We start from the raw sequence: 27557 nt of genomic DNA, 5'->3' as shown, positions 1-27557 counted from the left end.
ATATATAGGGCAAAAAGCCCATTCCTACTTGTTTTCTATGCAATAAGAGAGGGCATATTAAAGCAAATTGTTGGTATAATCCTCAAAATAATAAGGGAAAACCCTAACAAACAGATGCCAAAAGGGATAGAGGAGAAGTAAAAGAGATGTTATTAGCGGCCTTAGCAGGGTTGAATATGAAGCAAAATGATAAGGGTGTGTGGTACGTCGACTCTGGAGCAACGACCCACGTCACGGGTGATGCAGGGAAGCTCTTGAATCTTACTCCTTATATTGGTAAAAATATCATAGTCAGAGGAGATGACTCTCACCACTCCATCTCACACATTGGAAATGTCATTATACCCATGTCTAAGTCTCTTAATCTTTCAAATGTTCTTCATACTCCTAATATTTAGAAGAACATCATATCTGTCTCAAAACTTGTTGATGATGTTAATGCCTCAGTTGAATTTACTCCCTCTTTTGTTTATGTCAAGGATCTTCGCACGAGGGAAATATTCGCTGAGGGGAAGAAAAGATGCAACATGTACATCTTCCAAGAAGATCCATCTTCCTCTGCCTACTCTACATGCTCATCCTTGAAGCCTCATTAGTGTTCGTCATTGGTTTCTTCTGAATGTGTGTTTGCTGTCTCTGAATGTAATAAGCCAACTCTTTAGCACAGTCGTTTGGGTCATTGTGGTCGTCATTTTATTGAAAAACTTGTCTTGAATAATTTCATTCCCAAGTCTAGCTTGAGTTCAGAATCAAGTGATATAAAGTGTCCTAGTTGTCATTTATGTAAGAGTCGTGTTTTGCCTTTTAATTCTATTAATAAGAGAGCTTCAAGGCCCTTTAAGGTCATATGTTTTGATGTCTGGGGCCCTGCCCCAATTGCTTTTGTTTCTGGTAGTAGATATTATCTTATTCTCATTGATAGCTATTCACGCTATACTTGGATATTTTTCATGAAACATAAATCAGAAGTTTTTGGGTTGTTTCAAAAATTTCATGCTTTTGTCAAAAATCATTTCTCCACCAACATTCTCAATTTTCAATGTGATGGAGGAGGAAAATTCTCTTCTAGTGTCTTTGTTAATTTTCTTCAACATAATAGAATAAAGAGAAAAGTGTCTTGCCCACATACGCCTCATACGCCTCAACAAAACGGGATTGCTGAGAGGAAGCATTGACATATTGTTGAGAGTGCAATGAGCATAATGCAGGGTAGTAATCTCCCTATCACCCTATGGACGAAAGCTTTTCACTCCACCGTTCATGTGATAAGTCGGCTGCCCATGACCATTTTAGAAAACAGGTCACCATATTTCTCTCTGTCGGTATACATCCCAATTATCACGAATTGCGGGTTTTTGGATCTGTTTGTTATGTTCATATTGACAGCTCATTGAGACGTAAGTTTTAGGACAAAGCCTTGAAGTGTAGGTTTGTGGGATATGCTGAAGACTACAAGGGTTATAGGTGCTATGATCTACTGAACAAACGAGTTAAAATATCGAGGAATGTTGTTTTTGATGAGATGAACTTTGATAGCCAGTTTGCTAATTCAAGTCCCAATGTTACTAATCCAAGTTACAATGTTGAGGTTTACTACCCATGGTTAAATTCAGAATTCTTCTTCAATAGTAGTGATGCTTGCCCTACAGATTGCATTCAGAAAGAGACATGCGAGGAATCAACAGATGTAATTCAACCAGAGGAGGTTACTACTCAAAATTTGGAATCAGGAAGGTATAAGGGTGTTGTCTACACACGGCGAGAGAAGGAACCTCCATCTTTTTCTTGCACAGACATTGGTTCTCCTACCTCTGTTCCACAGACGTTTGATGTTAGAAGATCTACTCGGACCCGACATCTACTTGAAAGGTGGGTGAGCTATAAGAATTTTTCTTTGGATTTTCAATTGTTCCTAACGTCCGTAAATAAAGAGGATGAGCCTCTCACTTTTTATCAAGCTGCAAACTCTAGAAAATGGGTTGAAGCGATGAATGAGGAAATGAAAGCCTTACATGAATGTGGTACATGGGAAGTTGTGCCTAGACCACTAAATAAAAATGTGGTTGGGTCTAAGTAGGTGTACAAGATAAAATATAAACCAGATGGGAGCATCGAAAGGTATAAAGTTAGATTTGTAGCCAAAGGATTTACACAAGAACAAGGACAAGACTTTGATGAAACCTTCAACCTTGTTGTTAAGATGGGGACCATTCGTATTGTATTGAGTCTAGCCGTTGAACATGGATGGACATTAAGTCAACTAGATGTCAAAAATGCCTTTTTGCATGTGGATCTAAAAGAAGAAGTTTATACGGAACCCACTGGATATGCAGAAGAAGATGTCAATCAGTATGTATGCAAGTTGAAAAGAGCACTCTATGGATTGAAGCAGGCCTCTCGGTCTTGGTTCGAGAGTTTTTCGCTGGAGATATAGAAACATGGTTTCTCTTGGTCTCTTCTAGATCACTCATTATTCATTTACAAGGAACGAGATGTCACCACTCTTCTATTGATATACGTAGATGATATCATTGTCACAGGGAACTATAGAGATCATATTGAGAAAGTAAAGAAGTTATTAAATCAGAGATTCAAAATGAAAGATTTGGGAGATCTGCGCTATTTTCTTGGAGTTGAAGTTGATAAAATGGGCGATACACTTACTCTTGTAAATACCCCAAAATTTTCAAAGTCCATTCCAGACATTTCTTTTCACAGATGCCAAACCCCTGCAGGGCAGTGTAGAATCTTACCCTTAGGTTTATCCCATAGGGCAGGCATGAAGGATTGTAAGCCATTGGCAACTCTAAGCATCATCCATCAAAAACTGAGTTCTGAAGAAGGGGATTTATATGGGGACCCTACTAGGTATCGTAGCATAGTTGACATGTTGCAATACCTGACCTTTACTAGACTTGACATAATGTATTCAGTTAATCAGGTGCCTCAATTTATGTATCAACCTCATATATCATACATGGAGGCAGTTAAGCGGATACTACAGTATCTAAAAGGGACGGTTGGTGATGGGTTGGTGTATAGGAAAAGCGAATCAAATCAAGGTGCACATGAAATTACTATTTATGCGGATGCTGATTGGGCGGGTGATCCAGATGAGCGACTATCAGTGTCTGGTTATTGTGGTTTTATTGGATTGAACATGATCACTTGGAGTAGTAGAAAGCAAAAGGTCATTGCTAGGTCAAGTACAGAGGCTGAATACAGGTCAATGGCCACTGCTACCGCTGAGGCTACATGGATAAGACATCTTCTAGCGGAGATGGGAGAATCAATTGCACGATCACTATTGTTATGTGACAATCAAAGTGCTATTAACATGTCTTTTAACCCTATTTATCATAGTCGAGTAAAGCACATTGAGATAGACCAACATTTTGTTAGGAAAAAGGTTGAAGAAAAAGAGATTGAACCTGCCTTTGTACGAACTGAAGAGCAAGCTGCATATATATTCACGAAAGGGCTGACAAAGGACAAATTCTGGATGCTGAAAGGCAAGTTGTTCATGATCCAGGACCATGTACAACTTGAGTGGGGCTGAAAAGAAGTTCTATTGGATCTTGGATCCAAGTCGGGTTTGGGGAGTACCAGACCCGACTTGTATACTAGACCCTTTCAGTAATGTTGTATTTCTCCTATTCATTAGAGGGTATTTTCGTACCCTAAAATTGTATTAGTCATGTATTTATAACCTAATGCTATGGAAAACACGCTGAGTTGTTCAGACGTGAAACTGCAGTCCCTTCTCTTCCATATTACTCTTCTTCCTTCTTGCGCCGGTGAGCGTGGAGGCCATCACGTTTTAACAGGCTGTTCACTGATGACTGAGAGATAACCATCCTTTTTACATACCTTCTTTTTCTTCTCCAACACTTTGCATTTCAGACGTTGGGGCTACTTGTGGAGATACAGGAGAGGAATATATCTGGCAACTGTGGAACATGTCTTTCCATCAACTTGTTTGACTTTCCTCTACTTGCACTATCATAAAATCATAACAGGAAAAATCAGAGCACTTTGAAACACTGACTGTTAAAAACTGAAAGGCAAATTAAATCCTTTATTTTCAAGGGGTAAACCTCCTGGTAGAAAATGTTAATTGCATATAGATATCCATGTTCACATTCTTCATACTCATTTATACCAACACCTTAACTGATTCAATTGGCTATGACATAATAAAGTTGGGCCTATCTAGAAAGTAGAAACTAGATAGAGCCACAAAAACTATTTTCTTGATTAGCCATATCCAGAAAAGGTGGGAGTCTGGTGCACCAAACCATCTAGAGAATGCAATATATGATCTTATCTAGCCAACAACTACAGGGTTCTCCATTTTGGGCTGCAACGTGCTACTCATGACCTGGTGTTCCAAGCATACTGCTATACCAGGTTTCTTTTATTTAGTTGACCATGCCCTTGCTTACCAGAGTGCTTGGATTCTTGGTGGTGATCTGGACCCATGACCTTGTTGACTGTTGTCTAGCCTGCCCCTCTTTAAAGGGATTTAGTTTAGTCCAACTCTAGCAAGAAATTGGGTTATTTGAAACAGTAACTGGTTGAAATTTTGTTTTTAAAATAATTAATAATGTGTAATGAATTCTTTGTACAACTAGGAACCAAATATAATTTTTTTAACAAAATTAATCTGCAAGTACATCTTAATCCTTCTTGGATGCATTCATTCTCCCATTCCTTAGCTCTCTTTGTTGCAAGTATGCATGAGGCTGCCATTAGTTATCAGTGCTTATGAGTTCAGTGGCTCCATTTATTAGTGCTTCTGTTTGTTTATTGCATGCTCTGTCTTGTTTTAGTTTTGTCCTTACTCTGTTGTGGTTTCCTGCTGTTTGCTCTTAACTTAAATAACATATTAACATATATATGTGATCTTTTGCTTCTTTCATTCCATGAGATCTATGCTTATCTGAGATGAATTCTCTTTCAGGCCAGAGCTCTTTTCTACTTTAGCACAACATTTTCAGTCTGCAGATATTCTTGCATCTCATAGGGTTTACATGGTCTTGTTTCGCACATTGAAAGAGTTATCAACTAAGCGGCTTAGTGTTGATCAACGAAATTATGCTGAGGTAATATTTTGAACTTTATATTGATGTATTTCTGGATTTTTCTCCTAATAAAGCCTCCTTTTCACTGTCTGTTGATTATTTAATTATTGATTCAATACTTCAGCTGTCAATGGACTGCTAAACTCATCTCTCTCTCTTCACGCAGACGTATCAACATTGAAAGGGAACAAAAACATTCCTATATTTGTATTACTTTGGTGATCTGACTTTATCTGTTTCACTATTTCATATTTTTTGCATATAATTTTATAAGATACTAGTGCAATTTTTGCTTTTTGTTTCAAGATTTTGATATGCTCTCTGGGCAGCTTGTGAAAAGGTTTCTCCCATATTATCTCATGCATCCTCTCAGGCGATGCTATTATTGATTATAGTTCAGCATGGTTAGTGGAATACCTGCTTCTGCTTGTGACCCTAGCATGCAGCTTGTTGATCGTGGCCCTCTAAGTTAAATATATATTGTTATGCTTTGTATTATATATATACATTCATATGTATATATATATATTATTTTCTTTTTTTAGAATGTATTTTAGGACAAATGTGTATTTTCTTTTTTATTATTTTTGTATTTTATATGTATATTATATAATATACATATTTTGTATATTATATAATATATATATATATATATATTATATTCTTTGGTTTAATTTTTGAGATCTAGCAGTTAGGCATGCTTAACTGCTAGTCTAGTTAAGAATGCTTAACGGCTAGTACTCTTCCTCTCTTCCCCTATATGCTGTGTATATATGTGGGCTTTTGACCCATCCTTTGGACATGCTTTCTTAAGCATTTCAAGTGAATAAAACTTATAAGTTTTTTATACTTTGTGCTTGCCCATTAGTGGCTATTGTGAGTGTATTTTGACACTTGTATTTGCCTTCTAGTGGCTTGTGTATTGCCCTTTATTGGGTTTGCCCTTAATGGCCTTTGTATTTGTGTGCTCTTGATTCCATTACATGGTATATGAGCCAAGAGATTTTTTTATCCTATTTGCTTGAAGATTTCATCTATTGGCGCTTGCCCGTGCCCTCATATTCTCGAGTCACGTGAAGAAGCTTATTGTATCATCATCACCATGGCTGAAGGAGAATCAAAGATCAAACTCTTTTTTAAGTTGAATGACTCCAACTACTTGATGTGGGCCGCGGCAATGAAAACCATCTCATGGGCAAAAATTTGTGGGGATATGTGAGTGGATATATTCCCGAACCTTAACTCAAACTCACAAAGGTGGAAGGTGATCAAGTCAAGGCTCTTGGTGGCGATGAAAAAAAGAAGGCAATTCAATAATACCAAACAAAGATAGAAGATTGAGAGAGCGTGCATGCTAAGATTTTGGCATGGTTCATGAGCAATGTTGAATTAAAATTTTGTGCTAATATTGCCAAATTTAAGAAAGCAAACAAAGCACATGTCTTCCTAAAAGGGATGTATACTCAAAGGGACCTAGCTCGTCAATACTTCCTACAAGAAAAGGTCTTTGTTCCACAAAGTAAGGTTATATGAGTGTACGAGATTATTATAGTGCTCTCTCCCCATTGTGGGATGAACTTGCACTTCTTGAACCCAAATGGGAAGGACCTGCCATTGAATTTAGACATAAACAAATGGAAAATGAATGCTTTTTCCAATTTCTCCATGGGCTTTGCCTAGAGTTTTAGCAAGTTTGGTCTTTCCTTTTCCATCGAACTTCTCCACCACCTCTAAATGAGGCTATGTCAGAAATTTGCCAATAAGAGACACGTCTTTGCTTGACTAAAGAAGATGAAGTGCATGTTGTGTCAAGATCGGGAAACAACATAAGAGCTTACGAACCCCCACACATCAGGAAGTACAACTATCGAGGATCAAGGAAGGTCGTGTGCCACTTTTGCAACGAACCAGGGTACATCAAGCCAGATTTTCCAAAGCTAAATAAGAAGGTGGCTTCCATTAGAGAAAATCCACCAAAGTGAACGATGCAATAAAAAAAGGTAGAGACCTCAAAGATTTATGTATTGCCCAATTAGCGGAGGCTTTCTAACAATCTCTCAAGTCAAGCACTTTTTCAACCTCGACCACCGATACCACAATTTTATCCTTCTCTGCTCTGGGTATGTCTTTTTTGATTCTTGACTCATGTGTCTCTTTCCACATGACTCCTAATGCCTCTTTGCTATAAAAAAATGCACCAATGCTTACTCTTCATGTGCTTCAACCGCCGATGAAACCTCTTTAAAAATTGAATGGATTGAAAACTTGCAAAAAGTTTTAAAAGATTCAAATCTCCAATCAAGGAAGCTGATTGGGCAAGGCCATAGGAGAGAAGATCTTTATTACATGGACTTTTTGTCTTTACCATCCAAATCTTTTTGTAATGTTGCTCAAGAAGAAGATATTGTTACTTGGTACAAAAGAATTGGAAATCCGAGTTTATCTAAGTTGTACTTTTTTCTATTCTTGGAAAAAGATTTTAATGAAAAGGAATTTACATGTAGTGGTTGCATCCTTGGAAAAATGAAATCTCTTTCCTTTGAAAAAAAACCTTTGTTTCTCAAAGACCTTTTGAATTGACACATTTGGATGTATGGGGTACCGCTCCCGTCATGTCTAAAGGAGGGTACTCTTATTATGTTACTTTTATTGTTGACTTCACTAGATATATGTGGATCTACTTCTTTAGGTTTTAAATAAGATGTTTTTGCACATTTTGAAGAATTCACTCACTTGTCAAAAATCAATTTCAAACTAATATTTCCATACTTTGCTCTAATTCGGTGGAGAATATATATGTCAAGTGAATTTCAAAATTGTTTGAAAGAAAATAAGATTTTACACCAAAAATCTTGTTCAAAAACTCCCCAAAAGATGACCTTCCAGAGGGAAAACATAGGCATATAATTGAGACAAATCCCTAAAATTTTTGTTTACTTAATAAATAGAATGCTTTTCACTTCGCTTAAAAACATTTCACCCTTGGAAAATTTGTTCAAAATAACCCTGGGTTTCAAAAGATTTAAGAATTTTTTGATGCAAATGCTTTGTATTTTTTCAAGAAAATGACAAACTTTCACCAAAAGCCATAGAATCCATATTTATTGGTTATGAAGAAAATAAAAAAGGGTATAGATGTTATGATTTAAAAAATAATAAATTATACATCTCTAGAAATGTACCCCTTTTAGAAAAAGAAAATGAATTTGATAAAGATAAACCTAAGGAGGAAGTAGATTATTTATTTCTATTTGATCTTTTGCCTAAGAAAGAAAGTGAAACATCTTGTTCTAATGATTGTGATAATATTGAATGCATTGATAATATTTCTAATGATATGATTGGGGATAACCCGCTTAATAATTCTAATAATGAGCCATCTCATGAACTTCGTGTTTACACCCGGCGTGAAGGTGAAGAACAACCATGCGCATTTGAAAAATACTCACAAAGTTAATCATTAAACAAACCTATTCCCGTAAGAGTATAATGAAACAAGTAGTCTTCACACACCTTACTCAAGAGGGACAAATCACACCCACAAATGGTCCAAAGCACAAAAACCACTAAGGGCTTATGAAGAACTCAATCACAAAGTGCACATGCACAAGTCCATTATGGGACAATCCAAAAACACTAAGGCTTACACAAGTACAAGAGTGCATACAATATCAAAAGAGAGACAACACTTAAAAATAATGAATTTATTTATAAAGGAGCTTCAAAGAAGCTTCTAATATAAGGGGCTTTAAGCCCTTATTTATAGACAGGAAGAGGCTAAGAGGGAGCCTCCAAAATAGACGTTGGGAGGCTCCCAACGACTATATGGATGCATATACAACAATTTCTTCACATAAAGAAATAGAAAATACAAAAATTTAAAAGAAGAATAAATAAAAACCTATTTTTTAACTTGTACAAAATAACCAAAATGCCAAATTGCATTATTAATTATAGTTATATATATATATATAACTATATATGAAGTTATATATATATATAACTTAACACCTTCCCTCAAACTTATGGTGATGTAATCGTAAGTTTTCAAATACACAAGAACCCATGTATTTAAAAGTCAGTCTTCATCATGTTTCTTTATTAGTTCCTTCTATTGAAGGGTGTACTGAGTCTTCAATATTTATGTCAATCATTTGCTCTAATCGGCTCTTCAATACTTGGGAACCTGTAAATAGAGCAATCCAAATATCCCAAATATACAAAAGAACATACATGTCACAAAAACAAAGAATCATAAAATGTATTGATATTATTTAAGAGGGCATGCTCATAAATCATTAATCACGTTAAATGAAAACATTTATGAAAATATGCATAATACCCCAATACCTAAAAATGGGAAAGTAAAACCTACTAGGAGAACTTCACAATCATGCATAAGATGTGAAAAACTCAAGAAACAACAACAAATAGAAGAAAGTTAACTTTAGGTTAATCAACACATATTTATCAAGAAAAAGCACATTAATGCATGCAAGACATAAAATAGGATTTGTCAAGTAACATTAATATCATGAATAAATGACTCACTTCAAATAATTATTTTAAACATTCATGAAAACATGCATTATTCAATATACATATATAATTATCACATTAATGCATAATAGACTTGAAATATGATTTTTTCAAACAATCATTAATACCATGAAAAAATAACCTACATAAGAGTTTAAATCTCAAAATATTTTTACACTACGGAAAATACAAGAAATGATTTCCATCATTTAATTAAGAGAAGTCAAATGCACAAAGATCAATTATATCTTTTCGAGCAATATCAGTCATGCAACTAAAGAAGTCACTTATGGACCAATTTTAAGAGATAATAATAAACAAACTTTCAAGAGCACATGCTTATAAACAAGAGGAAATACAAGAAAGAGATCTCAATAAGAATCCGTACAAATACAATAGGAGTGCATAAGCACCGATTTTCCAATAGGTAATACACAGTGAGAACAATCTCAAGGGCAATCAGATGCACACAATAGCCACTATGGGCATATACATAAGAGATTTTACTAAGAAAATGCATAAACTTATGCAAATTATGCAAGACAATCGATCATTGAGTACTCATGCAACTAAAACATATATAATGCAAAATGCATGAAAAATATTTCAACCATTTCTCATAAAAAAACAAATTATTTTAGAAAAATTATGATAAATCTCATACATATCATAATGAATGAATTTTACAAATCAAAACACTAGTTTGACCACCACAAGCAAATCACCTCACTAGACCTTCAAACCTCAAAATTTAAGTGTATCAGCGACTAAAACAAGAGTACAAGCACATACAATATAGATCTCCCTGACAATACAAATTAAGAGATTAATCACAAATGTCAACAACAATCATCTCTCTGACCATGCACAGGCAATACAAAACTCTCTAACAATACAAAACAGTTACAATCCACAAGAGGTGCACATAACTCACCTTACAAATGATTGTAAAACTGTAAACAACATCAATTTCAACGGGTGCACATAACTCACCACACCGATTATCCAAAATCTCTTACAAACAACATCAATTTTAATGGGTGCACGTACCTCATCACACTGATAAAGAATGTCTCTTGTCTATACAAAATGACACTTAAATAAAAGCTATAAAAGAAGGAGAAGACACACGAAGTAAGAAAGCTTGTAATGGAAACAAACTAATGTCACCAATAAGAATATCAATTTTAATAATCTTTCGAAATACCATTGTTTCAAAAATAGATATGCATCACAGACAAACATAATTATAAGCATCCATAATAATAACAATGGCCAATCAACAAACGAGTGATGAAACACACTCACAAATCTAGAGATCAATCAACCATCAGTTAGAGCCAAACTGACATAAAGCGAGGTGCACACAACTCACCCGAACAAACATCTCTGAACAAATAACAAGGCCAGGAGAATGATGTATCATATAAAATTCTGTGATGGACAATTCAAATGCCACACAAGGCAATTCATACTTACATAATTCAATTTCCAAATAGGTGAGTTCATATCAAATATCCGATTTGAAAAAGCAAGTTTCAAATCAAGTCCAATAAAGTTAGGTAAAAACAATGAAGAATGAGTATGACCAATATAAACAAGCTATATAGATAGATAGCTCAATCTAGTCTATTATGAGACAACAATGGTATATAACCGAAAGAGGCCAAAACTTACAAAGATTCTCAACGAACTATACACAAGACTAAGAGCATATCCAAGCACAATCAATCATGGATACTAGGAAAGAGATTAAAATTCATGCATATCCAATAATCTAATAACTTTAAGGCCACATAAAATCCACTATAATATTTAATATTTTATAAATGACAAGAACCGTTAATCAAGAAAATTAGTGTCCATTAGGGGCACACCAACAAAGCCCACAAAAGGTCATCCATAAAAGGCTTAAAATAAAAATTTCATTTGTTCAACAAAGAGGTATAGAAAACATATAATCATAGTAATTAGAGTTCTTAAGAAACCACATACTTACTTAGAACATAAATTTTAATATATTATAGGAATAGACGCAAATAATCATAAATACACTAATATACCCAAAATAGAATTAATATGCAAGGAGATGAAAGTCTCCAAAGATGTTCACCAATCAACAAAGTGGACACTCAAAGAGTTCCACCAAAGCACCACAAGCCACAAAATGGGCTCACACACCAAATCCTCCCAAGGTGGTTAACACAATAATATTCTATTGATGATGAAATAATGCAAGGGATTGAACACCTTCGAGCACCGACAAATCATTTACCACCAAATGCAATACATATGAAATTACTAAGATTTCAAAGAACATGCCTTGACATATGCATGAAGTTACAAATAATCGTAAAAGTGTTTAAAACCTATTAAATAAATATATATACTTTGAATGAACACGTACACAAATTTACTAATGGATATACACAAGAGCATAGAAAATATATATTTTTGTAGGAAAGTAAAAATGGAGGACTTATCATAAAGAGCTCAATAATATGCTACGTATGAGTTAATGTCAAAACACAAACTCTAGTTTCAATTTAATTTTTAAAGAAAACACATTTTACATGATTAAGAAATAACCATATTATTTCAAACAATTTTTTCAAAAATATATAAATACCCTTTTTAAAGATAGAGAACTAAAAAATAGTCATATATATATATAAGGATTTTACAATACATACCGAAGCTCACATCATGTAGCTCTATTTAACTTTAAAGATTGTAAGTGACAGAAAGATGTAGACAACACATCCTCTTGGGTGCCACAATCACCACGATCACAAGAGTACCACGAGCACGTGATGATCACACTTTGAAGGTCTAAACACCCTCACTCTGATACCATGTAATGAAACAAGGAGTCTTCACACACCTCACTCAAGAGGCACAAATCACACCCACAAATGGTCCAAAGCACAAAAACCACTAAGAGCTTATGAAGAACTCAATCACAAAGTGCACATGCACAAGTCCACTATGGGACAATCCAAAAAGCACTAAGGCCTAAGTCACACGGACTCGACTAGGGAGGCGCCGCACCCGAGTCGACAAGCCCCGACACGGGTGCAGACACGGGTCAGACTCGGTCAACGCCGAGTCGGACTCAGCCAACGAGTCGAGGACGAGTCCGTCCTCGTTTTGGACTCGGTCAATGTTGACTGAGTCCAAAAATGCCTATTTTTAGGACGAAAAACAAAAAAAATGATCTTTTTATATATCTTTTAAAAAATATATATATATAGCATGAGTCTCAAACATAAGCCCCATAAAAAAAAATTTATTCTTAATTATTATCATTTAATTCTCTCTCTCAATCTTAAAAGCTAATAAATTCTCATCCACGAGTACCAACACTTTTCATCCACCGAGTTCTCTCTTATAAAAGCTAATAAATTCTCATCCACGAGTAGCAACACTTTCTCATCCACCGAGATCTCTTTCTCTCTCTCTCTCTCTCTTTCAAATCTAGCTTTGAAAAACTAAAAACTTTTAATGCTTTTAATTAAGTTGGGGTGTTCCCTACTGAGCGACGCGCTGCACTCTATAGGCCCGGAGGCAGTGATAAATGGGCAAGGGTTGCTAGGTCGTCGCCCAGAAGCGACGCGTCACACCGACGCCCGGGTGTGGTGTCAAATAGGCAAGGGTTCCCTCACTTTGTTGGACGGGTGGGGTTAAAGAAGATAGTTCAAGACCATAAAATTAGGTTAGCCACTTGGAACATAGGGTTTTTAACTGGTAAGTTGATAGAGTTAGTAGATGTTATGTGTAGGGGAAAGATTGATATTTTATGTCTACAAGAGACCAAATGAGTAGGTGAGAAAGCAAAAGTGATAGAACCTTGGGGATATAAGATTTGGTATACAACAATAAATATGAATAGAACTGGAGTAGGGATTGTTATTAGTCGTGAGTTTATAGATAATGTAGTTGAGGTCCGTAGGAAGGGTGATAGAATTTTACTTATTAAATTAGTATTAGGTACGGATATTATTAATATTATTAGTGTTTATGCACCTCAAGTAGGTTTAGATGATTCCATTAAGCGTTAATTTTGAGAAGATTTAGATGGAGTAATACAAGGGATATCTTATGGAGAAAAGCTCTTCATCGGCAGTGACCTTAATGGACATGTAGGCATTAGTAGGGATGGATTTGAGAGTATCCATAGAGGCTATGGTATAGGAGAAAGAAACGAAAGTGGAGAAAGGATTTTAGATTTTGGTTTGTTCTATGATATGATCTTAGCAAACACTTGGTTTAGGAAGAAGGAGTCTCGCCTAGTAACATTTAAAAGTGGGGTTAATACGAGTCAGATAGATTTTTTCCTACTTAGAAAGAGAGATAGGGGTTGTTGCATCGATTGTAACGTTATATCGGGAGAAAGTGTAGCTACACAACATAGAGTCTTAATTTTAGATCTTAGAATCAAACAATGCCGCAAAATGGATAGACATAGGATAAATTCTAGAATTAAGTGGTGGGCAGTAAAAGGAGCTAAACAAGGAATGTTTGTAGAGCAGGTAGTTAAGGAAGCTGATTGGTGTCTCGAGGAGGATTCAAAATCAATGTGGAATAAGATAGTGGGTGGCATGAGAAAGGTGGCTAAGGAGGTATTCGGTGAGTCTAAAGGTGGTGCACCGCTAGGTAAGGATACATCATGGTGGAACGAGGATGTCAAATTAGCTATTAAGATTAAAAGAGAGTGTTATAGAAATCTAAGTAAGAGTCGTGATAATGAGAATTCAGAGAAGTATATGATAGCAAAGAAGGAAGCTAAAAAAGTAGTTCGAAACTGATTTCACGTACAGTTCCTCATGCACATGTAACATGTTTTAATATAATCTCTTTTTGGTTTCAATTCCTTGCATTCATTTTTATTTATCTATTTATTTAGTTTTTACTTTCTTACTTTCATTTATATTCTCGATCTTATACTTCTAGTCAAAGATATCATGGCTCACTTTGGTCTCAGAGGAATCATCTGAGAGTTGAGTCTTAGTTTGGGTTTCGCTATTCATGCTTTCTGAATTTCATCCCTATAGTTTTTCATGATTTTTATTAAGCTAAGTAGAAATATTGCAATATTGTAATATATTCACATTCTTTGTTCACAGTGTGCTATTAGCGTGCTGCTTTGGTTGTTTCATTATAGCGTAAGCAACTTTCTGGACTGATTATCTGCTTGTTCTTAATGCACTTCTTGCAGATATGCTCCCACTTTTTAGAATATAGCTGGGGCCTTTGGCAGAGGGATGTCCAGACCATATTTCTTAGGTTTTCTTCTCTTCCTCAATCTTCATTTGTTGCTGCATCAGCTGAGAGCCAAGATGATCTCCGCTTAATTTGTGAAAGATGGTTGCTGTGCTTGAAGATAATTCGTCAAATGATCCTTTTTGGATTTCCAAGTGATGCTAAATCTGTGCAGGTATCCTTCTTTCCTAATATAATTTTCATGATTTATAGCCACATTTTATTCCTTACTTTTGTTTGCACTATTGGTAATGGCAAGTTACCTTCACTTCGCTGATCTTGAAGGTTGTTCCTCCAGTTAAGGAAGTCTGTCCTGCTATCTTGAAGGCTATTCAATCATTTCTCCCATACTGTAAGATATGATTTCATTTTAAATTATAATCCTATTTTAATTGTTGCATACCTCTGTTGCTTATGCTCTCCATGCCCGTCTATTTGGATAGTACTAATCCAAAAGGCTTCTTTCAGTCAGTTAGAAACTTCTTGTTATTTTCATGATCTTGGATGTAATATTTGCATCTCGATTATGGTGGAGACGTCTTGAAGGAATTCTCCTTACATCTTTTGATATTTAGTTTGCTAAATTGTTTCTGTGGGGAAGGTGATGAAATGGTGTTATTTTTCTGTTTCACCTGGATGTTGGTGTTGACCTTCTCTTCTTGCTTAGCTTATTTTTCATCATTTGTCATTTTCTATGGTGATCAACATGGTTTAGTTTGTCTTTCCTTTGTTGCTTCTGAAATTTCTCAAATTACCTTTTTTTTTTTGTTTTCCCCCTTTTTCCTTTTCATGGCTCATAGTTTAAAAAGGTTGTAAGTAGTGTACCATTAGCCATGTCGGTCGGGCCCAAAGTTAGATATGTATTTTAACGTATCGTAAAAAAAACATAATTTTTTAATAAATTGTTTCCAAAAAATCTAAAATAATAAAGAAAAATCAGAAAAAAGTAGCAAAAATTCTAAAAAAGTCATTACACATGAAACAATGATGAATTGCACAAAATACAACCATAAAATAACATATGAAGCATTTATGTCTCTATGAGCTGCATAAGACATCATCAAACATTAACTAATAAAGATAATATTGCATGCATATCTCACAAGAACAATGCAAAATATTAAATATCTTGCAATTAAGAACATGCCACAAAGCTCATACTTTCATATTAATTAAAAAAAACAAAATAACCAATTTTATGAACACTAAGTGTTAAATAACCAAGTTTTTTGGTAATATAACCTCAGTCATCATTATCTTCTTCTTCTTCTCCTCCTTCGACGTCCACATCATTCTAGGGTTGTGGATACATCATTTTTGCCTCACTCATATCTTTTTCTCTCAGACCAGCAAATAATTATTGGCATTGCCATTTCACGGCATCCGACAAATCCCTTGATATGCATGGGGCAATATTGTGATGTGTCCCATCTAAATGATGCTTCAACCGAGAGATACCATAAAAAACAATATGATGACGATAGTTGCACTCAGTTTTCACTTACTACTTGAGTGCCCCATTGCCATACAGGACTCCCTTGAGTGAAAAAGGATGAAAATGCACTCTTACGTGAGAAATCCGCAAAATCTCTCTCCCTTGCTCACGAATAGGCCCCCAAATCGCTCGCGCCTCTTAGGGTGTGAGTTCTCCTCTAAAGGCCTCTACACAAATGAGAGAATCAACCCTAAAAAAGTTGAGTTTTGGCCCTTTTAAAGTGTGTCAGACACATAACGTACGATGCACCTTGTATCATACGGTATGGTACTATACAGGGCTGTATAGTACTATACAACTTGTATCGCGATATGAGTGTGTATCGTATTGAGTTAGGCATTAGTTACGATACGTATCATGCCATATCGTACGATACAGTACGATACAACATTGGTTTGACATACACCATGACTAATTATCAAGATAAATGATGAAAACAAAAATTCAAAAATAAACAAGCATTAAACTTCACACATCAAGGATATCAATCGATATATCACAATTTAAGAAAAAGCTTATAAATGAAATTATCAAATGTATCATATATATAGTTATATATATAAAACTAGCAAAGCCCAGTTTGACTTGGCCAAGGCACACCATGGCTCAGCTGAGTTTTACCTGTTTTTGCTAGTTCCCGAGTCTATTCACTAGGTGAGCCCAGTAAGTGGACAACTGTGGCTAGTTGAATGAGTCAATGAGTTGACTCACCTGGTTTTAAAACATTGATTCCAAGGTCTCATGTTTAGGCTTTTATCTATAAGATAAACATCCGATGCTAGGTCTATCATGAAAGTTATATCTACAGCTTGCTGAAAATTGATTGTTAGGTTCATGCTTGTTTCACTTTGGCTTCTTTTTATATCTTGCTGAATCTTAGTTCTTAGGTTCATGTTCATTTCACTTTGGCTTGTTTTCAAAATATGTGGTTCATTAACCTTAACGAGTCTCTAGATCCTTCTACCAATTTTTGAAATATGAGAGGGAAAATATTTTAGAGGAAAAGGTCAATTACTTCATATTGTGTTTATTTTGGGAGATTGATCTCTCTCTGTTAAATTATGTAATCAAACTTGTAATTTCGTATATATATTTTATATATATAAGGTAATACATATACATATATATAATATATGTATATGTATTTACCAATTATATATATAAAATATATATAGTCATAGTAAGGGTAGTTTAGGAATTTTACACATTCTTTTTCAAGAATATGTTTTTTGTATTTTCTTTTTTTCTTTTTTCTTTATTTATTTTTGCTTTTTCATTTAATGCATTGTACATGCATTGGGAGGGGCCCAACCCACTAGTCGTTGGACCCCTCCAACGGTCACATTTGTGACCGTTGGAGGGGCTCCAACGACTATGTGGAGCCCCTCCCAAGGCCTCCTCCAAAGCCCTATATATATGGGCATCTCCTCTTGTATTTCTTCAAGGGATTTGGGATTATAGCCCAACCTCTTTAGTGTTTATGAAACTTATGGGTGCAAGTGCACATTTGTGATTCGGTGTGTTGTGTTTGTTGTGCACAAGTGTTCTTGGGTGTGTATGTTCACACATTTATTCTTAAGGTTGTTGTGTTATCGACTAAAGTATCTTGTTGAAGATACTTTTACATGGTATCAGAGCCTCGTTGAAGAAGAAGAATTGCGACTCGCCTTCTTTTGCATTCCTCGGGAAGCGTGCCTTCAAGTTTTTTGAAATCAAAGAGGATCATCTTCTTCGAGCAATATTTTAGGAGCTCCTTTTGTCAAGAAAGACGCAAAAAGTAATTAAGGTACATACTATCTCTTGCATTCTTTCCTCTCTAATGGGCGAAAAAGACTCCCATTTCTCTCTTGGGTTTAAGCTTAATGGCTCAAACTATCATATTTGGGCCGGTAATATGGAAGCCCATATTAAAGGAAAGGGGCTTTGGGGTTACGTTTATGGATCCATACCGGAACCGGAACCCAAAATTACCATTGTTGAAGGAGGTGATATTAAGATTCTTGAAGGGGATGAAAGACAAAAGGCCCTTGAAGAGTATTCTAAGAAACATGATGATTGGGAAGTGAAGAACTTCAAGATATTATCTTGGATTTTCTCATCCGTTGAGACCAAGATAAATGCCAACATCATCAAATTTAAAAGGGCTTCCGAAGCTTGGGTATATCTTGAAAAAATGTACACCTCAAGAGATCTATCCCACAAGTACTTTCTTCAAAAGAGGGCTTTGACTCTCCAACAAAATGACATGACCATTCGGGAGTACTTTGCCGAATTATCCTCTATTTGGGACGAGCTCGCAATTCTTGAACCTAAATGGAGTGGTGAGGCTATCGAATTAAGGCACAAACAACTTGAAGAAGACCGGTTCTTCAATTTTTTAAATGGCCTTAGACCCGAATTTGAACAAGTTCGGTCCTCTCTTCTCTCCGCCTTCACATCCCCCTCACTCGAAGATGTTATCACCAAGCTAAGTGGTGAAGAAACCCGTATGGGGATTGGCAAAAATAACCCTAGCATTCTTGTTACTTCTTCTACTCAAGAAGATGGTGAAATGGCTAATGCCGTGTCAAGACCGGGAAATAACATGAGGACCTATAGACCTCCTCATTTCAAGAATCAAGGTCAAGGAGGAAATGATCGGTATGGCAAAAGAGACTATAGCAAAGTAACTTGCTATCATTGTAAAGAACCCAGACATATCAAACCCTTGTGTCCTAAATGGAAGAAATTGATTGCAACGGCTATGGCATCTCAAGTTGAAGAACGACCCCCTTTATCAAGTGAGTCTCTTTCTCTTCAACAAATCGTGGAAGCCCTACAACCTCTTCTCAAGGGAGGTACTTCCGGAGCCGCTATGTCATCCTCTTCCCCCGGTAAGACATCTTGGCTTTTAGATTCCGGGGCATCCTTTCACATGACCCCTAGTTATTGCACTCTTTCAAATTTTTCTAAAAGTGCTTTTCCATCCTTTGTATCAACCGCGGACGGTACATCTCTTGAGATTAAAGGAATAGGTAATTTTGAAAAACAAGACTTCTTTGTTCCAAAAATTCGTTTTATCCCAAACCTTAACCTAAATCTTCTTTCCGTTTCCCAACTCTCGGACCATGGTTGCGATATAAAATTTTCTTCTAATAAATGTTGGATACAGGATCGTCAGTCCGGGAGATTGATTGGGGAAGGCTCTAGAAGAGGAGACCTCTACTACGTAGATTTTCTTCAAGTTCCCAAGAGTCAATTTTGCAACGTCGTCCAAATCAAAGACATTCATGTATGGCATAAGAGATTGGGTCATCCCAATATTGTTAAAATCTCGTATTTGCCTTTTGTTAAACATCTTTGTAAAAGTGACTTTTTGTGTAATGAATGCATTCTTGGGAAAATGAAATGTTTGCCTTTTCCTCAAAGATCCATGTTTACGACAAAATCATTTGAAATTGTCCATTCCGATGTATGGGGACCGGCTCCGGTAATGTCAAAAGGAGGTTTTTCATATTATGTGATCTTTGTGGATGACTATACTAGGTTTTGTTGGATCTATTTCCTTAAACATAAACATGAAGTTTTTTCAACCTTTAAAAGTTTTCACATGATGATTTCAAATCAATTCAATGGATGTTTAAAAATCTTTAGGTCTGACTCTGGCGGAGAATACCTCTCAAATGAATTTAAGAGTTATCTTGAAAATTTTGGAATTCTTCACCAAAAATCATGTCCGAAAACCCCTCAACAAAATGGGTTAGCCGAACGATAACACCGGCACATCATTGAAACAACTAGGACTTTGCTCATTTCTCAAAACATTCCAAAAAATCTTTGGGCTGAGGCAGCCCTTACCTCTGTCTATCTCATAAACCGACTTCCATCGAAAAATTTAAACAAAATTTCTCCCTTTGAAAAACTGTATGATAAGGAACCTGATTATAGCAGGTTAAGGGTCTTTGGGTGTAAGTATTTTGTTCTTACTGATAAGAATGACAAACTTTCTCCAAAAGCCATTCCTTGTGCCTTTCTTGGCTATTCTGAAACCCAAAAGGGGTTTCGTTGTTATGATATCAAAAGTGATAAATTGTATGTTTCCAGGAACGTGAGTTTTTTGGAAAATGTTAGTGGATTTGAACGTTGTGACCCCCATAATGAAAATATGGATTATTCTTTTTTATTTGATTTATTGAATAAGGACGATGATACTAGTGATAATGAGTCAGATCAAAGTAACCCAAATGAACTTGAAACCGAGGAAAACATCTCTTTGTCTCCTTCGTCACATCAACCTATTGAATTATCTAGAGACCCTATCACCTACTCTCATAGAGATCAAAACAACTTTAGGAGTGCTCTTGACAGATATAATGATGCCAGTCCCAGTGCCTCTCAGAATGAAGTGATCCCTCGTAGAACTGAGAGAAGTAGAAGGCCTCCTTCTAGGTTCATTTCCTATGACTCTTTCTCCCCAAGATATAGATCCTGCCTTAGTGCCATCCACTCTTATATAGAACCTAGAAATTTTGAAGAAGCACGTAAATGCCCTGAATGGATTAATGCCATGAACAATGAACTTGAGGCTCTGAGAAGAGCCAAAACCTGGGAATTCCAAAATCTTCCTAAAGGCAAGAAAACAATAGGGTGCAGATGGGTTTTCAAAGTAAAAACTAAAAGTGATGGATCCCTTGAAAGGTATAAAGCTCGCTTGGTTGCAAAAGGATATAGTCAAGAATATGGTATTGACTATGAAGAAACTTTTGCTCCTGTAGCTCGTATGGTCACTGTTCGATGTCTTATAACCGTTGCCTCTATCAACAAATGGAACATCTATCAAATGGATGTGAAAAATGCCTTTTTAAATGGCGATTTAAGCGAAGAAGTCTACATGGATGCTCCTCCTGGAATGGAGACTCCTAAGGGAAAGGTGCTTCGTCTTCAGAAAGCACTCTATGGCCTAAAACAAGCTCCCAAGGCTTGGTATGATAGATTTAACTCTGTTATGATTGAGAATGGTTTTTCCTCTTGTTTTACTGACACTGCTCTATTTGTTAGAAAATCCAATGCAGGGATTGTAATTTTACTTCTGTATGTTGATGACATGCTCATCACTGGGAGTGATTCTAACGGGGTTAAAAGTATAAAATCTATCTTAAAAGATAAATTTGAAATGTCTGACTTGGGTTTTTTAACTTATTTTTTGGGAATTGAAGTGGCATACTCTCTTAGAGGATATTTCTTATCTCAAACTAAGCTTGCTTCTGAGATCATTGACAGGTCAGGTATTACAGATGAGAAGCTGTGTGAAACTCCTGCGGTTGTAGGAGCAAAGATGAAAATTGATGATGGAGTTCCCCTGTTGGATCCTACACCCTACAGACAGCTTGTAGGATCTCTGATGTATCTGAGTATTACCAGACCAGATATATCCCATGCAGTCCATACTGCAAGTCAGTTTCAGCATGCGCCTACATCCGTTCACATGAGTGCCATCTTACGGGTCGTAAGATACATAAAGGGTACTCTAAATAAGGGAGTTTTTCTGTCCTCTTCCTCTGACTTAAAATTGATTGCTTATACTGACTCTGATTGGGGAGGTGATCCAAATAACCGTCACTCCACCACTGGTTTTTGTGTGTTCTTAGGAGACTCACTAATTTCGTGGAGATGCAAGAAGCAACAAAAGGTGTCGCTCTCCTCAACTGAAGCTGAATATCGTGCCATGGCCACTACTACTATGGAGATTGTTTGGATTCACCAACTGCTAGAAGACATGGGGATCAAAATTGAAGGACCCACCAAGCTATGTTGCGACAACAAAAGTGCAATCTACATTGCAAAGAACCACACCTTTCATGAACGGACAAAACACATCGAAATGGACTGTCACTATGTTCGTGAAGCATATCTCCGAGGAGTTATCGATCTTCCTTATGTCACGTCCGAATATCAGTTGACAGATTTCTTTACTAAAGCCTTGTGCGCTCCGCGGTTCAACTTCCTTCTTGGCAAACTATCGGTCATCTTGCCCTAAGTTTGAGGGGGGGTGTTAAATTATGTAATCAAACTTGTAATTTCGTATATATATTTTATATATATAAGGTAATACATATACATATATATAATATATGTATATGTATTTACCAATTATATATATAAAATATATATAGTAAGGGTAGTTTAGGAATTTTACACATTCTTTTTCAAGAATATGTTTTTTGTATTTTCTTTTTTTCTTTTTTCTTTATTTATTTTTGCTTTTTCATTTAATGCATTGTACATGCATTGGGAGGGGCCCAACCCACTAGTCGTTGGACCCCTCCAACGGTCACATTTGTGACCGTTGGAGGGGCTCCAACGACTATGTGGAGCCCCTCCCAAGGCCTCCTCCAAAGCCCTATATATATGGGCATCTCCTCTTGTATTTCTTCAAGGGATTTGGGATTATAGCCCAACCTCTTTAGTGTTTATGAAACTTATGGGTGCAAGTGCACATTTGTGATTCAGTGTGTTGTGTTTGTTGTGCACAAGTGTTCTTGGGTGTGTATGTTCTCACATTTATTCTTAAGGTTGTTGTGTTATCGACTAAAGTATCTTGTTGAAGATACTTTTACACTCTCCTCTTGGTGTGTTGGTGCCATTGCAGTAAAGTGGCTTGGGACTATCACTTGTGAATGAGTCTTCTAAATTAAAGCTCATTCTGCCTGGATGTTCCCACCTATAGTCAACATACTTTAGTGCAATCTTCATTGGGTTATGACCATAGTTTCCAGTCGAGGAAGCAAGAAGCGGGAAGTGATTTGGGAATTGGAAGCGAGAAGCGAGGCACTTCTAAAATTTTAGGAAGAGGAAAGCATAAAATGAGTTGGAAGTGAACTGGTAATCATCTCGGAAGCGAGAAGAAAAGTGAACCGGAAGCGACATAGGAATCAAACTAGAATTGAAGGGGAAACAAAGAGGGAAGCGAATACTAATCGAACAAGAAGCAAAAATATAATTATATTTTTTCTAATTTACCAAAAATATAAAATATAATTATAGTGGTGCACCGCCCAGAAGCGACGCGTCACACCGGCGCCCGGGTGTGGTGTCAAATAGGCAAGGGTTCCCTCACTTTGTTGGACGGGTGGGGGTAAAGAAGTTAGTCCAAGACCATAAAATTAGGTTAGCCACTTGGAACATAGGGTCTTTAACTGGTAAGTTGGTAGAGTTAGTAGATGTTATGTGTAGGAGAAAGATTGATATTTTATGTCTTCAAGAGACCAAATGGGTAGGTGAGAAAGCTAAAGTGATAGAACCTTGGGGATATAAGATTTGGTATACAGGAATAAATAGGAATAGGAATGGAGTAGGGATTGTTATGAGTCGTCAGTTTATAGATAATGTAGTTGAGGTCCGTAGGAAGGGTGATAGAATTTTACTTATTAAATTAGTATTAGGTACGAATATTATTAATATTATTAGTGTTTATGCACCTCAAGTAGGTTTAGATGATTCCATTAAGCATCAATTTTGGGAAGATTTAGATGGAGTAGTACAAGAGACATCTTATGGAGAAAAGCTTTTCATCGGCGGTGACCTTAATGGACATGTAGGCATTAGTAGGGATGGATTTGAGAGTATTCATAGAGGCTATGGTATAGGAGAAAGAAACGAAAGTGGAGAAAGGATTTTAGATTTTGTTTGTCCTATGATATGATCTTAGCAAACACTTGGTTTAGAAATAGGGAGTCTCACCTAGTAACATTTAAAAGTGGGGTTAATACGAGTCAGATAGATTTTTTCCTACTTAGAAAGAGAGATAGGGGTTGTTGCATCGATTGTAAGGTTATACCAGGAGAAAGTGTAGCTACACAACATAGAGTCTTAATTTTAGATCTTAGAATTAGACAATGCCGCAAAAGGGATAGACATAGGATAGATCCTAGAATTAAGTGGTGGGCACTGAAAGGAGCTAAACAAGGAATGTTTGTAGAGCAGGTAGTTAAGGAAGTTGATTGGTGTCTCGAGGAGGATTCAGAATCAATGTGGAATAAGATAGCGGGTGGTATGAGAAAAGTAGCTAAGGAGGTATTGGGTGAGTCTAAAGGCGGTGCACCACTAGGTAAGGATACATCATGGTGGAACGAGGATGTCAAATTAGCTATTAAGGTTAAAAGAGAGTGTTATAGAAATCTAAGTAAGAGTCGTGATAATGAGAATTTGGAGAAGTATATGATAGCAAAGAAGGAAGCTAAAAAAGTTGTTCGAAACGCGAGGGCTAAGGTATATAAGGAGGTTTATGACAAGTTGGATACCAAAGAAGGCGAGAAGGATATTTATAGGCTTGCAAAGATGAGAGATAGGAAATCGAAGGATTTGGGTATGGTTAGATGTATCAAAGATGAAACCCAAAGGGTTTTAGTCAAAGATGAGGAGATTAAGGAGAGATGGAAAGATTATTTTGATAAGCTATTTAATGATAGTCATGCTCAAGATCTTGGAGACTTCTCCATTCCTTTTCATGAGATAAATCGTGACTTCATGCGCAAGATTCAAAAGAAAGAAATTGCAGAGGCTTTGAAGAAAATGAAATCAAGAAGGGCAGTTGGCCCAGATGGTATACCTATCGAGGCTTGGAAATGCTTGGGAGAGAAAGGTTTAGAATGGTTGACAAATCTTTTTAACTTGATTTGGCGAACAAATAAGATGCCTAATGAGTGAAGGAAGAGTACTTTGGTGCCTTTATATAAGAATAAGGGTGATATACAAGATTGCACAAACTATCGTGGTATAAAACTCATGAGTCATACTATGAAACTTTGGGAGAGGGTGATTGAGTCTAAGTTGAGGAAGGTTGTCATGATATCGGAGAATCAATTTGGTTTTATGCCTGGAAGATCAACTATGGAAGCTATACATCTTCTTAGACAACTTATTGAAAGATATAGAGAGAGGAACAAAGATTTGCATATGGTTTTTATTGATTTAGAGAAGGCATACGATAGAGTACCTAGGGACGTTCTCTGGTGGACAATGATGAAGAAAGGTGTTTCTCTCAAGTACATTAGTATAATTAAAGATATGTATGAAGGAGTAGTAACCAATGTCCGCACTTGTGGAGGGGTGACAACCGATTTCCCGATAACGGTTGGGTTACATCAAGGATCTGCTTTAAGCCCTTTCCTATTTGCGATAGTGATGGATGAGCTTACGAGATCAATTCAAGAAAATGTACCGTGGTGTATGTTGTTTGCTGATGATATTGTTTTGATTGATGAGTCTAGAGCTGGGGTTAATGCTAAGTTAGAATTGTGGAGACAGACATTGGAAGCTAGAGGTTTTAAGTTGAGTAAGAGTAAGACTGAATATATGGAATGTCGGTTTAGTAAGCAACGAAGTAGTGATGGGAGTGTAGTGAAGCTTGGTGAGCAAGATATACCGGTGAATGATTATTTCAAATATTTGGGATCCATCATTCAAAAGTATGGAGAAATTGATGGAGATGTAAATCATAGGATAAAGGTTGGGTGGATGAAATGGAAAAGTGCTACTGGAGTGCTGTGCGATCGTAGAATGCCATTGCGGTTGAAGGGAAAGTTTTATAGGACGACTATTAGACCCGCTTTACTATATGGTACGGAATGTTGGGCTGCCAAGAGACATCAGATTCAAAAAATGAGTGTAGCTGAGATGCGGATGCTTAGATGGATGTGTGGAAATACAATAAAAGATAAGATTCGGAACGAAGAGATACGTAAGAAGGTAGGTGTTGCACCCATTGAAAATAAGATGCGAGAGAATCGTTTACGGTGGTTTGGACATATTCGGCGAAGGCCTAATGATGCTCCAGTTAGAAGGTTGGAGAAATGGGAAAATATATTAGTTAAAAGAGGTCGGGGTAGGCCTAGGAAGACTTGGATGGAGATGATAGGAAAGGATATGAATGCTTTGAACCTCACCGAGGACATGGCGTTGGATAGAAATGATTGGAGGAAAAGGATTCATGTGGAAGACCCAAAATGAATTTCTTTTTTGGTTCATATCGCTGACCCCAATTGTTTTGGGATGAAGGCGTAGTTGTTGTTGTTGTTGTACCAAAATATAAAATTTATGTTATCTTCAACAAAATAAAAATGAGTAATAACATTAAATCTGATCTATTAATCTCAAAATTGAATCATATATGCAAGTGCAACAATTTAACAAATGCATCCTATTGCAGGTATTTAATAGTTAATGCATTAAGAAAAATTCATAATTCATATTCCATAATCCATACAACAAGAATTTAAGAACTGCTAAAATAATAAAAACATTATCACACTACACTTTTATAGCTACTAAAATTCAAATCTCACTGCTTTGATCCATGTAATTTAACCTAAAATTCAATTCTCACGGCTTCAGGCCTCACTGAAAATCAAAATGCTAATAATCTCGGGGCTCTAGCAAGTTCATCAAAGCACAAGCTAAAAAAAATGGCAATCAAATGGTGCAGTTCCTTGATCCAATGTTTCCTAGCATGGTGTCATAATCACATTTTGTCCTATATTAACATGCATGAAAAATTCATAATTTATTGTGTAAACAACAAAGAGTAGCCCAGAGAGAGAGAGAGAGAGAGAGAGAGAGAGAGAGAGAGAGAGAGAGAGTACCTGAGGACACCCATAGAGGTCGCCAGAGGTCTAGGACTCTAGAACGAGAGAGGGAGAGAGAGGGTAGGGTTCACAAAATTTTAAAATGACTAGTTTACCCTTGAAAAAAGAGTTTCTTTTATTTTTTGGGTACTAAAATTTACTAAAGGATAAAACTGCCCAAGCCCCCCCCCAAAAAAAAGGAAACTCGCTTCCCATTTAAAAGGATCTCTTCCCTGCATGTTTCGAAAGTGCCGCATTTCACGCTTTCGAAACTCGTTTTGGGAAGCACGCTTCCCCGAGTCTTTAGCGTTTCCGGTAACCCTGGTTTTGACTCACGAGTTCAATGCATACTTAATGCTATTCCAACTAGATCCACTTGGTCCTGACACGAATATACTATTCTGACTCAACCCAACTTAGTTTCAAGTTGGACAAGAATTGTAGAGGTTTGACTAAATCCATTGGACAGGTCTGGGTGGATAATTACTTGGGCTTGACCAGGAATCAGAGCCACTTGGGCCTGGCCTATAACATATTCAGTATATTACGTAATCAATAATACTAAACATGCTTTTA

The 27557-nt window shown here is 36.4% G+C and overlaps 1 protein-coding gene across 2 annotated transcripts in view; it reads left to right on the top strand.

Moving 5' to 3' along the window:
• Positions 1–27557, top strand: part of LOC149830584 (uncharacterized) — a 108750-nt gene that overhangs the window by 5778 nt on the left and 75415 nt on the right. For both annotated transcript variants that reach the window (XR_016433683.1, XM_090015864.1), the window contains exons 5-7: positions 4964–5105; positions 14842–15060; positions 15171–15237. Coding sequence is in view for 1 of the 2 variants with exons in the window: in XM_090015864.1 (XP_089871990.1) it covers positions 4964–5105; positions 14842–15060; positions 15171–15237 (428 nt within the window). In the remaining variant the exon portion in view is untranslated. The remainder of the gene's footprint in view (positions 1–4963; positions 5106–14841; positions 15061–15170; positions 15238–27557) is intronic.

This window comes from Nuphar pumila, chromosome 8 (genome assembly GCF_984573655.1).
Source record: "Nuphar pumila chromosome 8, dmNupPumi1.hap1.1, whole genome shotgun sequence".
Classification (NCBI taxonomy): Eukaryota; Viridiplantae; Streptophyta; class Magnoliopsida; order Nymphaeales; family Nymphaeaceae; genus Nuphar; species Nuphar pumila.
This window is presented reverse-complemented; position numbering and strand designations above follow the sequence as displayed.